This window comes from Dioscorea cayenensis, chromosome 13 (assembly GCF_009730915.1).
Source record: "Dioscorea cayenensis subsp. rotundata cultivar TDr96_F1 chromosome 13, TDr96_F1_v2_PseudoChromosome.rev07_lg8_w22 25.fasta, whole genome shotgun sequence".
Lineage (NCBI taxonomy): Eukaryota > Viridiplantae > Streptophyta > Magnoliopsida > Dioscoreales > Dioscoreaceae > Dioscorea > Dioscorea cayenensis.
This window is the reverse complement of record NC_052483.1, coordinates 1,675,923-1,691,045: the sequence shown is the minus strand read 5'-3', so window position 1 is coordinate 1,691,045 and position 15,123 is coordinate 1,675,923. Positions and strand designations below refer to the sequence as shown.

General features: G+C 38.1%; 2 protein-coding genes across 7 annotated transcripts; both read right to left on the bottom strand.

The window, feature by feature from the left end:
• Positions 1–202: 202 nt before the first annotated feature.
• Positions 203–3,629, bottom strand: LOC120274791 (probable 6-phosphogluconolactonase 1). 4 transcript variants are annotated; one of them, XM_039281328.1, is made up of 5 exons: positions 3,508–3,629; positions 3,228–3,421; positions 2,183–2,388; positions 1,945–2,080; positions 203–958 (listed from the first exon to the last, which is right to left on the bottom strand). In XM_039281328.1, the coding sequence occupies exons 3-5, from the start codon at positions 2,353–2,355 to the stop codon at positions 446–448; spliced, it is 822 nt and encodes a 273-aa protein (XP_039137262.1). In that variant the 5' UTR covers positions 2,356–2,388; positions 3,228–3,421; positions 3,508–3,629; the 3' UTR covers positions 203–445. The 4 variants fall into 4 exon arrangements, with proteins under 4 accessions (XP_039137262.1, XP_039137263.1, XP_039137264.1 ...); XM_039281329.1 differs by having other exon boundaries at positions 3,228–3,396; positions 3,508–3,595; XM_039281330.1 differs by having other exon boundaries at positions 3,184–3,590.
• Positions 3,630–4,984: 1,355 nt separating this feature from the next.
• On the bottom strand, positions 4,985–11,366 carry LOC120274828 (pentatricopeptide repeat-containing protein PNM1, mitochondrial). 3 transcript variants are annotated; one of them, XR_005541000.1, is made up of 2 exons: positions 7,324–7,364; positions 4,985–5,422 (listed from the first exon to the last, which is right to left on the bottom strand). XR_005541000.1 is itself a non-coding variant. In XM_039281363.1 (2 exons), the coding sequence occupies exon 1, from the start codon at positions 11,260–11,262 to the stop codon at positions 9,763–9,765; it is 1,500 nt and encodes a 499-aa protein (XP_039137297.1). In that variant the 5' UTR covers positions 11,263–11,366; the 3' UTR covers positions 4,985–5,422; positions 9,746–9,762. The 3 variants fall into 3 exon arrangements, 2 of the variants coding, with proteins under 2 accessions (XP_039137297.1, XP_039137295.1); XM_039281363.1 differs by lacking the exon at positions 7,324–7,364 and adding an exon at positions 9,746–11,366; XM_039281361.1 differs by lacking the exons at positions 4,985–5,422; positions 7,324–7,364 and adding exons at positions 9,447–9,630; positions 9,746–11,366.
• Positions 11,367–15,123: the final 3,757 nt, after the last annotated feature.

Sequence of the window (15,123 nt, the reverse complement as noted above, 5' to 3'; positions counted from 1 at the left end):
CAATACAAAACGCATTCTACACCGTAATCATAAACAGTAAAATAATATAAAATACTTATATAATAAACAAACAACTGTTAAATAGTGATTCAACTGCTATAAAAGACCAGTCCTAGAAAACAATAATCTAAGGACGTCCCTAAATTACCATTTCTTTATATATATATATATATATATATATATATATATATACATAAACATATATAAAGAAATACAATTTAAAAATATATTCAAGCCTTGCAAAGAGTAGTATTGAAATTTCATCAACCATAAAGCCTATTCTCACTCTCAGTAAATTAGAAAACCTCGAAAAACATCGGCTCCGATCATTGAAAATTCTAGCCTACACCGCATGTAGTGTACCAAAACCATATAACATATCAATGGTACAATATCGATTTGTATCTGCGTGATACACCCGGCATAAGCAAGACTTTGTCCTCAGTCACGGCAGACAACCATGACCGGAGTTACTACCATCCGGCTCTGAACTAACACCCTTTGCCACAAACCACACCAACTCCCCGTCCGTCGGTCTTATCATTTGAGCAGGCAAAGACAATACATCTATTTCATCATTTTCGTCAGAGAAGATGATGCTCAATGCATTGGCCTTGTTCTCCTCTCCGGCAACCACCAAGGCTACGTTCGAGGCTGAGTTGATCACAGGGAGAGTGAATGTGATCCTCTCCGGTGGTGGCACTGGAGAGTCAGTAATGAATGTGACCCAGTTATCCTTGTCCTCCAATGCAGGGTGGCCGGGGAAGAGCGAAGCAATGTGACCGTCCTCACCCACACAGAGCAGGATGAGATCGAACTTCGGACAGTCACTGATTGCTGAGACATCGATTGTCCGCACCTTCACCAGCTGCCGGATTGTGAATTCGTACTCTTCTGCTGCATCTTCAGTTGTTGCATTGTCATTGATTGAGTAGATGTGGCTGTTGAGAACTGGCACCTAGATTCACAATTCACATGCAAGTAAGAACTATAATGTATGAAAATGATCACTTGAAGCATGTTTAAATGCTCTATATTCGAAGAATTAGTGAGTCATTATTTAGTGTTACATACTTTGATTGCTCAATCTTTTTCTAATGCTTCTCATAGTTACTGTATTCACTTATGCTCTGCCGATCTTTATTTCTTATGCAGAAGCCAAACTTTGTTCTTCCTAATTTCATCGTAATTTCATCGATCAGAGAAATTATGTGGCCAATGAACCTTGAAAAAACAATAGATTAACTGGAAAAATGGCAGCCTGTTCATTATCAATTCAGATAATTTTTACTGCTTGTAATTCCTATCATCAGCTTATTATTCTCTTCATCAATTGATACTTATCGATTGTCGATACACAAAAGGCCCAAACCAAATTCTCTCCTGATTATCAGCACTTATGTTTCGAAGCTCCATGATTATGCGTTAGTTTGCATCTAGATTTAAGAGTTTCATATTTCATTCAAACTCATGAATTCCTCTCTTCTACATAATTCTTTTACATGTTCATTTCTCTAGATGAATAATGTTTGCAGTAATACAGTCGGTAATAGAAAGATGATAGCCCTGTTTACCAATCTTCGCCGAATCTAATCATACTTATTTAGATCTTCAATTATTTAAAAATTCCTCATCATCCATATATTATTACAAACTATAGAGAAATCTTTACGAATTACGACCAATGTTGACAACAGGATGCACCACTACCAACTGGTCTATCAAATACAGAAAAAGAAAAGTAGAAGAATAAAGAACATGGGAAGAAATCTATCGATGGGACCATAAGGTTCTCATACAGGTCTATTCTAAAGCTTAACAATTTGAGAACATAAAACAAGGCGATGCTTCAATAATTTAAAGTGCAAGCAGAAGCTGATTCTCGAAATTCATGATTCGAAAATGCTCACTAGAACGAAATAAAGATATAAAAGATTAGTATACCTTGGATAGAAATCCATCTTTTGCAAGCTTATAATTACTATCTACATGATTCTTCGAGACGGCACGTTCATCGGCCCAAAACACATACCATTTTGTCCAATCAACAGTCTTGCTATACGGCGCTTCGCAAAGTTTCCTGCTTCCAAAAACAAATAAATAAATAAACATTCAACTTGAACCTAGTAATTTATAAGCTAAAAGAATGCTGAACAAAGAAAGCTACAACAATTTTATTTACCCCATCAAATTGATGAGACATCCTCCAGATAAAGCAATGGTGAAAACTCCTCTATCCTTGACCGAGATATCCGATAATTGTGCAATGTATTCAGCTAAATTGGTAGCAAGTTCATCAGAATTGTCGAAACTTCTCAGCTCACCTTGACTCTTCGGATCGCCGGAGACAGCCATGCTTCTCAGATTGTTAATGTCCAATACAATGCTCTGAACAAAGAAAAGATTTCACGCCATTGAAAAAATACTTCAAAGGCAATTCTTAACCTCTCAATACATACTAAAAGCATGAGAAGTATTCCAAAAGAAACGAACAACTAATGTATTCACAAATTACTCTTGACTAATGTTTTGGAGTGAAAACAAAGAAAACAATTGATAACTAAAAATCCAGGATGATGAACAATCAGACCTCTTGCAAGTTGTATCTTTTCTGACATTAAAAAGGAAGGAAAAAAGAAAATGAAAACAGGAAGTGCATAACAAGATAGAGGAAGAACAGGATTCTCTTATAGATGCCTCCAAATTTTTTCCTAAGATCAGTCTAATCCAATTTAAATTAGTCAAACAAAAAGAATTCACAGTAGATAAATCATTTAAAAAAAAGAACACTCTTTATAATCTCAATTCTGTTTAAAATCAGAAGATAAACTCAGAAATTCGTAAGAAAAGAGAAAGTGGATAACTATAATCAAAACTAATCTAAGCATTTAAAAGCTGTTGATAAGGCACACAAAAATCTCTGATGATCCAAAACAATGAAGTTCTGGCACACTTCAACAACCACAAACAAATCCAAACAAGAAAACAACCCAAAAATCACACCTTGATCATCAATTCCACAACCACAAACACCATACACAAATTCAACAAACAAAACACATCAAAATCCCAAATTAATCTCGAAGCTCACATCATTCACATAATCATCAATCAATCAAACAAAGATCTCAAAAGGAAGATCAGAAACACATAAGAAGAGAACAAGGGGAAGTGGAAACTCACAAGAAGAGAGAAGAGGACAGCAAAAGCATCATAAAAAATCACACCTTTAATCAAATTCCAGCCTTTAAAAGATCAAAACAAAATAGATTGGAGCTATCGGCGCACAAACACGGAACTCACGTGCATCTCACGCCATCCTCTCCACACCAAACCCCAAACTCTGCTCTCTCTCTCTCTCCAATGGCGATGGCTTCTCACCATAATACTCTCTATCTATAGAGAGCGAATCAGTGAATCACTGGTAATTGAGAGATTTGTACAGAGTGTAAATGGAGTGAAGTGAAGAAAAGATTGACAAGTGGGCAAATGAGATGCAAATGATACCATAAAAAGACGCAATTTTTACAGACTTCCAAAAGTCCAAAGCGGAAGAAAAAGCGAAGAACTCTCTCTCTCTCTCTCTCTCTCTCTCTCTCTCACTCTCTCTCTCTCTCTCTCTCTTTATCCAACACAAGTTTGCTTTTTTCCAATGTTTTTCGTGTCTTTAGCTTTGGAAATTTCTTTTATTCTCTACTTTTTTTTTTCTTTTTAACTTTTAATCATTCTCATTGTCTCTGTAAACAAGAACAAATTTCTTGTTTGTCAAAAGCAAATTTCTCATTTTCCCATTTCATTATATATAATTACAATTTTTTAAAGTGATGTAGTGATATTGTGTAGGAAAATAATCCAGTGACTCGGTTCTATAGTAATTATGACGGAATCAAAATGTGGCTCATTTTTAGCTATGATTTATAAATTTTATTTTTTATTTATTATATAATTTAGAGATAGATTAGTAATTATCTTAAAAGATTCATATATCATATGTTTTAAAAGTTATTCAACTAAACATATTAGGTCCATCATAATTACTACGGAATCGGGTTCGTGGATCATTTTTCACTTTTATTTTTTTGCTTTTTAAGTAATTGATTTATAGATATTTTTTTTTTAATATATTTTAGATGATTTATTTTGATTTAAAAAAAACATAAAGAGAGGATAAATGAAATGTGCAAGAAAAGGATATAATTTGTTTGTTAATAAAAATAAGTGAAAGGGATGTGATTGGTAATGAAATTTATTGTGTAAAATATATGAAAACTAATAAAACTTCAACAAAAATTCCAAATTTTGACATACACTCACAAAAAAACATGTTTTTGTTTTGAGGATATTTATGTCTTCTTCATATTAAATAATGTGACATATAAATAATACCTTGGTATTTAAAAAAAATTATGAAATTATATAATTGAATCAATTTTTTAAATTTAAAAAAAAAAAGAAGAAAATGTTACCAAATGATTTCCACCTATAAACTCATTCATCCTCATCTATAATCAGTAAATAATTTTTAGTGGGAGAGCATTGAATATACAAACAAAAGTGATTGGAATGTATAAAATAATATTAATAAATTCTTTGTCCAAATTTAAAAAACACTTCACGTCACCCACCAAACATTTATTAATTTGAAAATTTTCTCAATGACATTTATTATTAGATCAAGTGTGGCACTAGAATCATATAATATCATATTGGAACAATGACAACATCATGAAGACATGAGTGTAGTTCTTTACCTTTTCTGACTCTTTAATCAAATGTTCATAATTGAAAACCATAATCAAGTGATTAAGAGAATAAATGAATAAAATTATATTATTATAATCATGCATAGCTCTTAAGTTTTGTATTATTTCTTTCCTAATTAACATTAATTAAAATTATATTTATGATCATGAAGTCATCCTGCTTAATTTGAATTTGATGTTCAACAAGAGCCATGCACACACCTGAAAAGAAATAAAAGAAATAAAAGAAATGGAAAGTAATAACAATAACCAAATTGTCCCAAAACCAGTTTGGAGATTCAACAACTTTGCAAATTTTCAAAGACATCAATCAAAACTTCATTTTCTTGTGGACTCTCAACATCAACAAGAAAATTAAAAGTTGTGAGCAATAGACTTCCACATTTCAGGTTGATGACCAGGATTTACAACAAATATTTCTTCGATGCAACGCTATTCGCCAACTACAATAAAGTTAGCAAGAAAAATAAATTCCGAATTATGAATCAGTAGACATGTCCGCAAGGCATCCGATCTCGACAACCACAATTTGTAGTGAGAATTATCTGATTTAAAATCCTGCAAGCATTGCTGCAGTTTGAGCTCAAATCGAATTGTTTTTCCAACTTCGATTCCGCCTTGTTTAAGTTGATGCAGAATTCTTGTTGCACTAGCATGACCTGGAATGGAACAATACAGAAATATATTCAGATGTTTCCTCAGAATGCACAATGACCAAGTACTATAAAAAATACAAAATTAGTTATAAACAATGTAAAAAATAAGGTTTTTCTTGATAGCAGACATAAAAAGATCATTAAAGTTGACATCTATGTTATTGTATCATGTCTATCCATCTCTATCATATCTGTTTTCAGTCCATTTTCCTTTTGTAAACCACTAGTTTTCAAGCAAGTGTTATTCTAGGTAAAAAAATAGTCAGGTGATCTACAATAATTGATTATCCTCCTACCAGCTAACTGAGAAAGGATTATCATATTGTGGTGAAACTCATAAAAAGTTCTGCTGAGCTAACAAATTATTGGAGTAGAGAATTGAATCACTTGAACAAGTGAGGGTGAGAGATTACTAATGAAACCACCAAAAAGAGTGAACCAAGGCATCATGAATAGGTTAACAGGAAAGATATATTAATTAAAGAAACTTTGCCAAAGAATGGTAGAGCACTCCAGAGAACATAAAGTATACAAATCAAAGATTTTTGAAAAACAGATAACTATCATTCATTATCTTCAGCATCTATCTCTATCACCATATGTTTTGTGCAAAACGCTGTTGGAAATCTAAATAATACAGAGAATATGTCAAGCATAATTTGTTTGGATGAAATTGCAAGGCATGATGATTTGACTGATTGATATAGGCTATGGAAAGCTAATGATTCATGCTGTAAATGGTGATGAGGATTTAGATAGTTAAAACTTTATAAATATCAAAATACATATGAAAACCTCAACTGCATTAGAAAGCTACTTGGCAGGAGTTCTGATTTCTAAAAACTGTGGCCAAACCAGAATGAAGTTTCTGTACATGTAACAATAGCAAGACTTCCAATAAATGCATGCATCACCACCTCATGAAGAGTTGTCTACAGATCATGTCTGAACTATCTACCAAAATCCACAGCTAACATTCTATTACAATGATCACCTTTAACTTTCAACCATATAAACTCAAAGAACATGTCAGTATCCTTCAAACCTATGCTTTCATTATTGAAATTTCTTTTGCTCAGCTACAGTCAACAAAGATCAGATTGTTGCTACTTCCACATCCACTCGCTTTTTCTTCATGCTCTAGTTTGCTCCTCCTCTTTCCATTTTAGTGATATGGAGTTTGAGCAAACTTTTAGCCGATCCAACCATTAAATTCACTCATCTTTACTCTAGGTCAAGGGGTTTGTTCTTCACCAAAAACGTTGAACTCTTCTTGCTTTCTTTGTGGGTGGAATTTCTGGATTTTTAGTTGTTGTGTGAATGCTTAGTGATGATCAAAAGTGTTTTCCCTTGATTTGTAAAATTTTTGCTACTTATAAAGGCAAAGCATTTGAAATTTTTTTCCGAAATTACTGTAGCATTGACATTTTCTTGACTTTCTTCATTCTTTTGGTGCTTACTTTGCTTGTTACCTAGTTGGATGATCTCCACTGTGTTTGTGTAGGATACCCATCAAGAGATTGTTTCTCCAAGAGAGCTGAGAGAACCTCTCTCCCTGCGGGTAAGAACCAAGGTTTTCTAAAGAAGAACATACACGTTATGCACTCCCTATCACGCAAGGTGTTCATGACATGGTTAGAAAATTTTGATTGGGAAGCTTTGAACACATTTCACATTAGATGGCATGGTGTTGGAGCCCATTTCACATGATAGTTGGACAAAATTATTTTCAATTGAAGAAGTCACATTCAAAGGAACTTAGCTTAGAGGTGTCCTAGTCTCCATCGAAATGGCAGAATACCCATTCACTCACCGCCTAACCACGTCACTTTCCCGAGCTTTTGGGAAAAACGCCGTTTCGAGGATGATATTGGTGTGCATTTGGGGTAATATACGAAGCTTACCTAAGATCATCCGCTTGAGCAACCGGGGCTGATGAAGCCCCAGCTTGAAGGCGAACGTATCTTATTGAGTTCCATCTCTGGCCAGTCTCGAACACGCAGGCCTCCCAACTCACCGCAATCCCGCCATCGATCTATATTCATGCTCTTTTGACTAGGAGTATAGTGCAAATGACTCTACCGCGCAGTGACGCCGCCACCATCCGATTATGTGTCAGCGCATCACTGAGCACCCACCTATCCATATGGGACACCTTAGTGGCAGAGACCGCTGTCTGCTCGCTTGTCGAGCTATTTTCATGGATCGGTTACATTACCTCGCCGTCCATCCGCATGGGATTGATCGAGCCACTGAGGGTACGACCGGGTGGGATCTATTGTCTCTTAGGATTCCACCCTGTTCCTATTAGGATTGCTGAGAAGCGAGTATTTATCGCCTGCCCATGGGCAGGAAGTGATCATGCCTCACAGACCCCTGTGATTCACGTGATAATCGAGATCGAGCTCTAGTCCCACCGGGATGATAGAGAGCCGCTTCACCATCTTTGCGCACAAAGTTTGAGTTATTTCAAAGACCGTAGGTCCAAAGAATGCCCATGTTCTCGAGTGGATGTGAGGAGATCATCACTCAAGATGTAGCAATGGACAAGCACAACTTAGCTTAACTCCTCAACTATCGTCACACATCTTCATCGCTCCTTGCCACCACTTGTGTCACATCCTCATTTCCTCCCACTCTTAGACCGTGGGCATACCTTTTGTTTATTTTGTATCTGCTTTTTCTTTTTGTTTTGTTTGTCAGAGCGTATTCTACTTGTACTTTTTCGAGTTAGCTAGCGTCTTTCTCCTACTATGCCTCTCTTTTATTTATGTTGGCGCCTGCTGATTTTATTTCCATCTTTACAAAGACAGTTCTCAAAGCCTTTTAAACCTCGTGTCCCGATAGGTAAAACGTCAATATACCCGCCATATGTCGATCCTTTGGGATTTCCGCCGAGAAGCCCGTGTGATGAGCAACAACAATAAAAGCGAAACTTTGCAAAGAATGTACTACAGCACCCGCCTCGAACGCTCTGCTTTTTGATACCCCACCATCCTCAATCGCATTTCCCGAGTTCCTGTGTTTCTATTAGACCCAAATGCAAAAATAACACAATTTAGACCAAAAGGGCATCGGTTCAACAAATAAATGTAACGAATAATACCAAATAAATACATGCAAAATACGTACTTTTAAACGTTTATCAATAGGCCCCAATCCAGCTAAGGCTTCTCATTTATAGAATTGTTGATCAAGTAAAACCATCCACTAGTCCAAATTGAATGTTATGAGCATCACTTTCAATCATGTTTGTAGTCCAGCACATGATCATTCCCGTTTGTAGCACAATTTTATTTGTCACTTTCTTCCTATAATGGTCAAACCTTATAGGCAGCACTCAACAAGGATTTGTCATGTCATAAGTACCTTTATTTATGCTGCTAGAAAAAATGCATATGCATACTAATATGCATTTATTATCAAGTGTACAGTTAGCTCTTCAGATCATCCCACCAAATTGTTATCCAAATATACTATAGGTGTTTACTCTAGATTAAAGATTTTTCATTCTAAGATTAAGACTGAACTTTTGTCGTTCAATAAATAGCCTGAAAAAATGCTGGAAGATTTATAATCTCAGGCTCCCATCTTGGTTATTGGCAGTATATCATCCTTCTCCACCTCATATGGTAGGATATTTTTTTTACTGAAATTAGTTATTACATGTCAAGATATCCCTGTATCTCACAAATCAATAGCATTTTAAGTACAAACTGATATTATATGATTTCACATAATCATTTGCCTCTTCATGCTTCTCATTGCTACATCTCATAGCAACCGGCATGACTGAAATCAAGTCTGAATAATCAATGCAAACAACAATGACATAAACTGCTTCATCTCCTAAGCATCACGGCACAAGTGATGAGTAACAGAATCAAAAGACAAGAATACAGTTCAGATCATTGTTTTTCTCATGCTAATAGCAGGAATATTGATCAGAATACTACTTTTTATACATTGCAAAAATCACATAAATGATCCGAAATCTGTCCAAGCAAAAAATATAGCAGTTGCACAAAGAATTCAACACTCACAGCTTATTCTACAGCCGGCCACTTTCAGTTTTGAAAAGCTAATGGAGTACCATGTACATACATATAGAGATTAAACCCATAATATAATTCCAAAATATCACACGGAACTGGAAGAAGAAACACAAAACAATTTTAAAACAATGAACAAACATCATCAGAGTGTTTCACCTGTCAAAAAAAACTACATTATTATTATGCAAAAAATTTATGCCCTCAGCATCAAAATTCAGTTTTTAAATATTAAATATAACTACATAAGCATAAAAGGCATGTAAAACAATACCATCCATGCTACATGGTTCAAATGACCCTCCTCGTTGATCTTGGCTTCTTGACAAAGCTCATCTTCAGCTTCCTAATCCTCTTCCTCTTCCTTGCCATCTTCTCCGGCAATGTCTCCCTCTTCTTCCCCTGCTTCACTTTCTTCTGCTTCACAAACCTTGGGTCAACTTTATACACATTCGGAGTGACAGGAACACCTCGTGCAACTGCCTCCTTGAACAATGCATTGGCTCGATCCCCTTGATTGTGAGCTGCCAACTTTCCAATCAACAAATCATAAGTCTTGATCCCCGGCGCATGCCCATAACCCTTCATCATCCGAAACACCTTCATTGCATGATCAACCCTCTCAATCCCACACAAAATCTTGATAAACCCATAATATGCCTTCCTATCAAGCTCTGAACCAAATCCAGCAGACCTCATCCACTCAATCATCTCATCACCCTCTGACACTCTAGCTGCCTGATACAAACTTCTGATCAAAACAAGATAAGTATCAGCCTCTGCCGAGCATCCCCACTCCGGCATTCTTCCGAACAGCTTCATTGCATCCTCGGTCTTTCGTATCTTGCAAAGGTTATAGATTAGAACATGGAAAGTCCTTGCATTTCTTGGAATTCCAGCGGATTCCATTTCAAGCAGGATTTTTTCAGCCTCGTGCTGCATTTGGAGAGGATCTTTCTTCCTGGCAAGCCGGCAAACACAATCTAGAATCGAGTTGTAAGCTGGAGTAGATAGCTCAAACCCTCCCCGGAGGATCTCCTCCATCAACCTCCTTGCCTCGCCGAGCTTCAGCTCAGTGCAGTACCCTCCGATCAAAGCGTTGCAGATATCTACATTAGGAAATATCTCAGCAGCCGCAGCTTTGACAGCACGCTCAGCGTAGCCAGTGAATCCGTGTGCGCATAGCGCTGTAACGAGAGCAGAGAGAGCGGCGGGATCACGCGGGACGTTGAGATCCTTGCCGAGGGATTGGAAGAGACGAACGGCGGCGGCAGGGCGACCGGCAGAGGCCAGGGAGAGAAGGGTGGTAGAGAGGGTTTCGTGGCCGACAGCACGAGGGAAGTCATGGAGGAGCTCGTTGATGGCCTTGAAGTCGTGGCGGCGGGCGAGGAGGCCAACGAGGAGAGCTAGGGAGGGGTCAGATGCCGGAAGGCAACGAGTTCCAGCGAGGTGGCGGAAGAGATCGGCAGCTGCGCGACCGGCGGTGGGAGGGGAGTGTGTAAGAACGTCGTGGAGGAGGGAGGGGGTGAAGCGGACGTCGGAGAAATGGAGGGAGAGGTGGCCGGGGAGGTCAGTGGAGACGGAGGAGGAGATTTTCTGGAGTTCACCAGCGATCGAGTGAGCGACGTCGGATGCGGCGGCGGCGGGGACGGCGGAGGAGAGAGAAGAGAGGAATCGGAAGAGGGTGAGAGGAGGAAGAGGAGAATGGATGGACGGATGGGGAATGGGAGGGTGGGATGGGAGGAAGCGCCGGAGGAGGTGGCGGAGAAGAGGCGGCGGCGGCCTCGCCATGGATGGAGCTCGAGATTAGGGTTAGGTTTTGGAGTGTTTTTAGGGTTTTGAGGTGATGACGTCAAGCGGAACTGAGGAAGTGGAAGATGGAAGTCGGAAATGGGAAGTGGGAATTCGGAAGTGGAAAAACATTGTAATTTTCAAAAAAGAAAAATTACTTCTAATGCAATAACTTATAATATTTACCTGTTTTTATTTTAAATTTCATTGAATTTATTGAAATTGAATTTTCTTTTCTTTTTTATTTTATAAAAAATCAGATTATTTAATTGATGGTACCATGTTTATATTTAGGAAAATATATACGCTCTGAAGTTTTAATTTTATATTTACATGAATCTTGAAGTACATGGTTTAATTGATAGAATTAAAATTTTAAAAAAAAATTAAAAATAAGGTAAAAAAGGATATAATCTACAAGATTATTTTTAGGATTGTGTTGAAGAAAGTATAAATATTTTTTTTAAAAAAAAATGAAATAACTACCGAAAACAATATACGAAAATTTATCCAAAAAGAGTTTTAAAATCTTCTTTTTTTTCCCTTGTTAAATTTGTAATTTTAAATTTCTTAATCATGCCAAAAGTCATGCATAATTTTAATTTTTACTTGTTTAAAAAAATAATTTAGCAAAAAAATGAAAATTATATATTTTTTTTCCCCATTATTTACCAATTGAGATGATTTTGAAGAGAATTGGCTTTTTCTTTATATATGTATTACATTAATTTTGATAAATGGGAAAGTAAGTCAAACTAACATGTGACTCATAATTAGTTTGCAATGTTCTTAACATTAATGAACGCATGTTACCCCTCCACCGTTTTTGTATTCAAAACATTATTTTTCTAAATATTAATCCTTAATATTTTAAAATAATTAAAATTTGAGGTAATACACTTCTTATCAATAGCTCAATAATGAAATATTATTTTTAGTTACAAAATAAATAGATTTTCATTAAAAAGTGAAAAATTACCGCTCATCCTCAGAATTTCAAAACTTCCCAAACCCTCCTACTTTTTAGCATCACCACAGATGTACTCATAATAGTTTAACTTCCCTTTTACCCCACTGCTCACTCAAAATGGGTCCATGTTGTGGAAATCCCTATTTTCTCCTAAACAGGGAAAGCGAAAAGCGCCAAATCACATCACGTTTCAACCACGTACCGCTTTGGCTCGATGTATAACGCCAGGAGTTACATTACATCTTGTTGTTCTCCTCATTATCATACGAAATATATAAATTCCGCTTCTCGAATGTAAAACGAAATTCGATTTTCACTCCTGATCGGGTCAAGCCAGCACTTCAATCTTCAAACGAGCCGTAGTCGTATTTTAGCACGATTTGCGCGCAGCACGTGCCATCGTCGCCGTTTCTCTCGCTCACGGTCAGAAGTCAGTACTAACGACGAGAATGTAAAAGCATTACTTACTTAGCTCATTCTCATTTAAGCAGTAAAGTTCTTCGCTGGCGATGGTTATCTATTTCAGACATTTTAAACAATGCTTTAACTATTTGCACATTATCCGCTTTAAATATTTTACCAATACGTTAATAATAATCAATACATCCGCTTAATACTCCTCTCTCCTCCGCTTTTAACATTATTCTTTACATGGCAACTATTCATAAACGCGTAAATTCTCAAAAAGCCTCCGCAGAAACGACGATCGATCTTTCAACGATCTCGACTGGCAAGCACGTGGCACGCGTGCAAAGTAAGGTGTTACGGTATCCGCATGCTGTAAGAATTAATGACATCAGCACTAATTCTTATACACGTAACATACCCTCCGCCAACACCCGCTCCTCGCTCATCACCGGGCCAATGTCGCCACCTGTATGCTTAACTTTTTCTCTCTGATACTAAGAGTCACCGCCTCAGGACTTTCACACCAAATAACAACGTGCGAAAGCACCCTCCCCACGGACAACCACCTCCTGCCGCCCCATCATCCTCCTCCCTCCTCCTCCTCTTCCTCCTCTTCCCATGGACAAACCACTCGAGACTCGCAGCGACGTTTCGCGAGCCTTCTCCTCATTCGAGAATCACAGCCGGTAATCATCAATCTAGTTAAACTATTCTCGCTGCCAAGTCCTTACACGCCTCGAATGCGCAGGGATTCTCCAAATGTGACGCACGGAAAGCAATTAAGAAAGTAGCTCTCACCTGGGTGGCCAAAAGAGAAGCTTTTCACCGATGACAAGGTGATCGCGGAGGGAGATTTCTGCAGGAGTGAGGACTCGCTTAAAACATCCCTAAGCACGCGATGACATTTACCACTCAGACTCTCTCTCGTTATCGCTTAAGAAATGACGTATCGCCGCAGTATACAACCCAGCATGCTCAAAGCGTTTAACTATCGTGATCGTCACTGCTTAAGTCCTTACCTACGACACACTGACTACAGTCGCTTTCATGAACTGCAAGTGCCAGTTTAACCTTTTGAACATGTTGCACGCCATTTGTGTCTGATCAGATGCGCAGTTATGCAAACCGCTGTAGCATTCGGAACGCATGCACTAGTGTCAAGCGATACGATGGTCGAGTCGCGGAGCTCAAAGTCCTACGTAGCTATCAGACGTCAGAAAGTGTTAAATGTAGCAAATCGTTTGTAAATGTCAGAAATGTTGTAAATCTTTTATAACAAAATCGAAAACAATCGCGATTCACCTGTGAACTCAAATTTAAACAGCAGACCTAGTAAAACAATGGACACGCCATTGTAAACAACTGTAGCAGTGTAGCAATACTCAAGCCACCTTTTGAAACAACGCCACCCGCTGGCGGTTAGTAACACGAAATACGAATATTAAACAATGACATCTGAGGCACCTATCTAGCAAGCTAAGCGATGTCGCTGAAAGCATTCAATTTAAAACAACATACATATTATAATTTACATGATAATGTACTTTTAGCAAATAGTTAACCGTTATTTTAAACACTATACGTGATCCGTTTAAACATAGCCTCGACGCTACACGCAGACCCACGCTGGTCGAAACTGGTATCCTATCTCGACCCACGCACAACATGTCTCTCTCGCGACAACGACATATATTTCCCTTTTTGCCCTTGGGACGGAGGGAAAATAACACGCCCAATCACATCACGCCTAGTCTAACCTCCCAGCATGCTATCACAGACTTTTCGTTTTGCGCCTAACACGCACTGCGTCGTCTCTTTACATCTTCTACTTTCTTCGTCGCCTTCGCTCTTCATGGTTCTTCATTCTCACCTGGTTTGTACGACTTTGGTTTTCGTACGATATATTACGGAGAGTTTTTGTGGCATTGCTAGGATCCAACCCGGGAGGGAAGAGCGCCAATTGCTCACCGCCCCACTTCGGGAACTGCGTTAGCACCATACGCGAGAGCCACGGCCTGCAAGTCTCCTCACGCGAAGCCTTCATCACACCGTATGGACATAAAACGGTTTCACCAACAGAAAAACGGATGTCAAGCCACTTCCATCGGATGCTGCACGTCCACCCATCTTCAAACGTGCAGAAAGTCGCATCTCGCGCCGAGACGTAAAATGCGCCATCGCCGGGATCCTAACGAAAACGAGGTTTACTCGTCAGAAGTTCCTTTCTTTTAATTATTTTCGCTGTCCTGGGTCACTATTGCTTTAAATACGTCCGTCATCGTGGCCATATCGCATCAGTCCTCACGTTATTAGTTAATTGTTTAAGTATTTAATTTAAACGCTTAACCATTGACGCACATCGCCAAACATTATATTCTCCGCCAACATATCTGAAACCTTTCGACTGTCGACCGGCGTCATGTGAATCTGCACTCGCCAGCTGTTCCCATGGCCCAGTCCCCAGTGACATTCCGACTAGTGTG

Bases quoted from the DNA above. Each gene is read 5' to 3' on its own strand.
- LOC120274791 (XM_039281328.1), bottom strand. From the start codon at position 2,355: ATGGCTGTCTCCGGCGATCCGAAGAGTCAAGGTGAGCTGAGAAGTTTC. The intron at 2,081-2,182 runs GTAAATAAAATT...TTTTGGAAGCAG, and splicing joins TGTCTCATCAATTTGATGGG to GAAACTTTGCGAAGCGCCGT. The intron at 959-1,944 runs GTATACTAATCT...TTGTGAATCTAG, and splicing joins AAGATGGATTTCTATCCAAG to GTGCCAGTTCTCAACAGCCA.
- LOC120274828 (XM_039281363.1), bottom strand. From the start codon at position 11,262: ATGGCGAGGCCGCCGCCGCCTCTTCTCCGCCACCTCCTCCGGCGCTTC.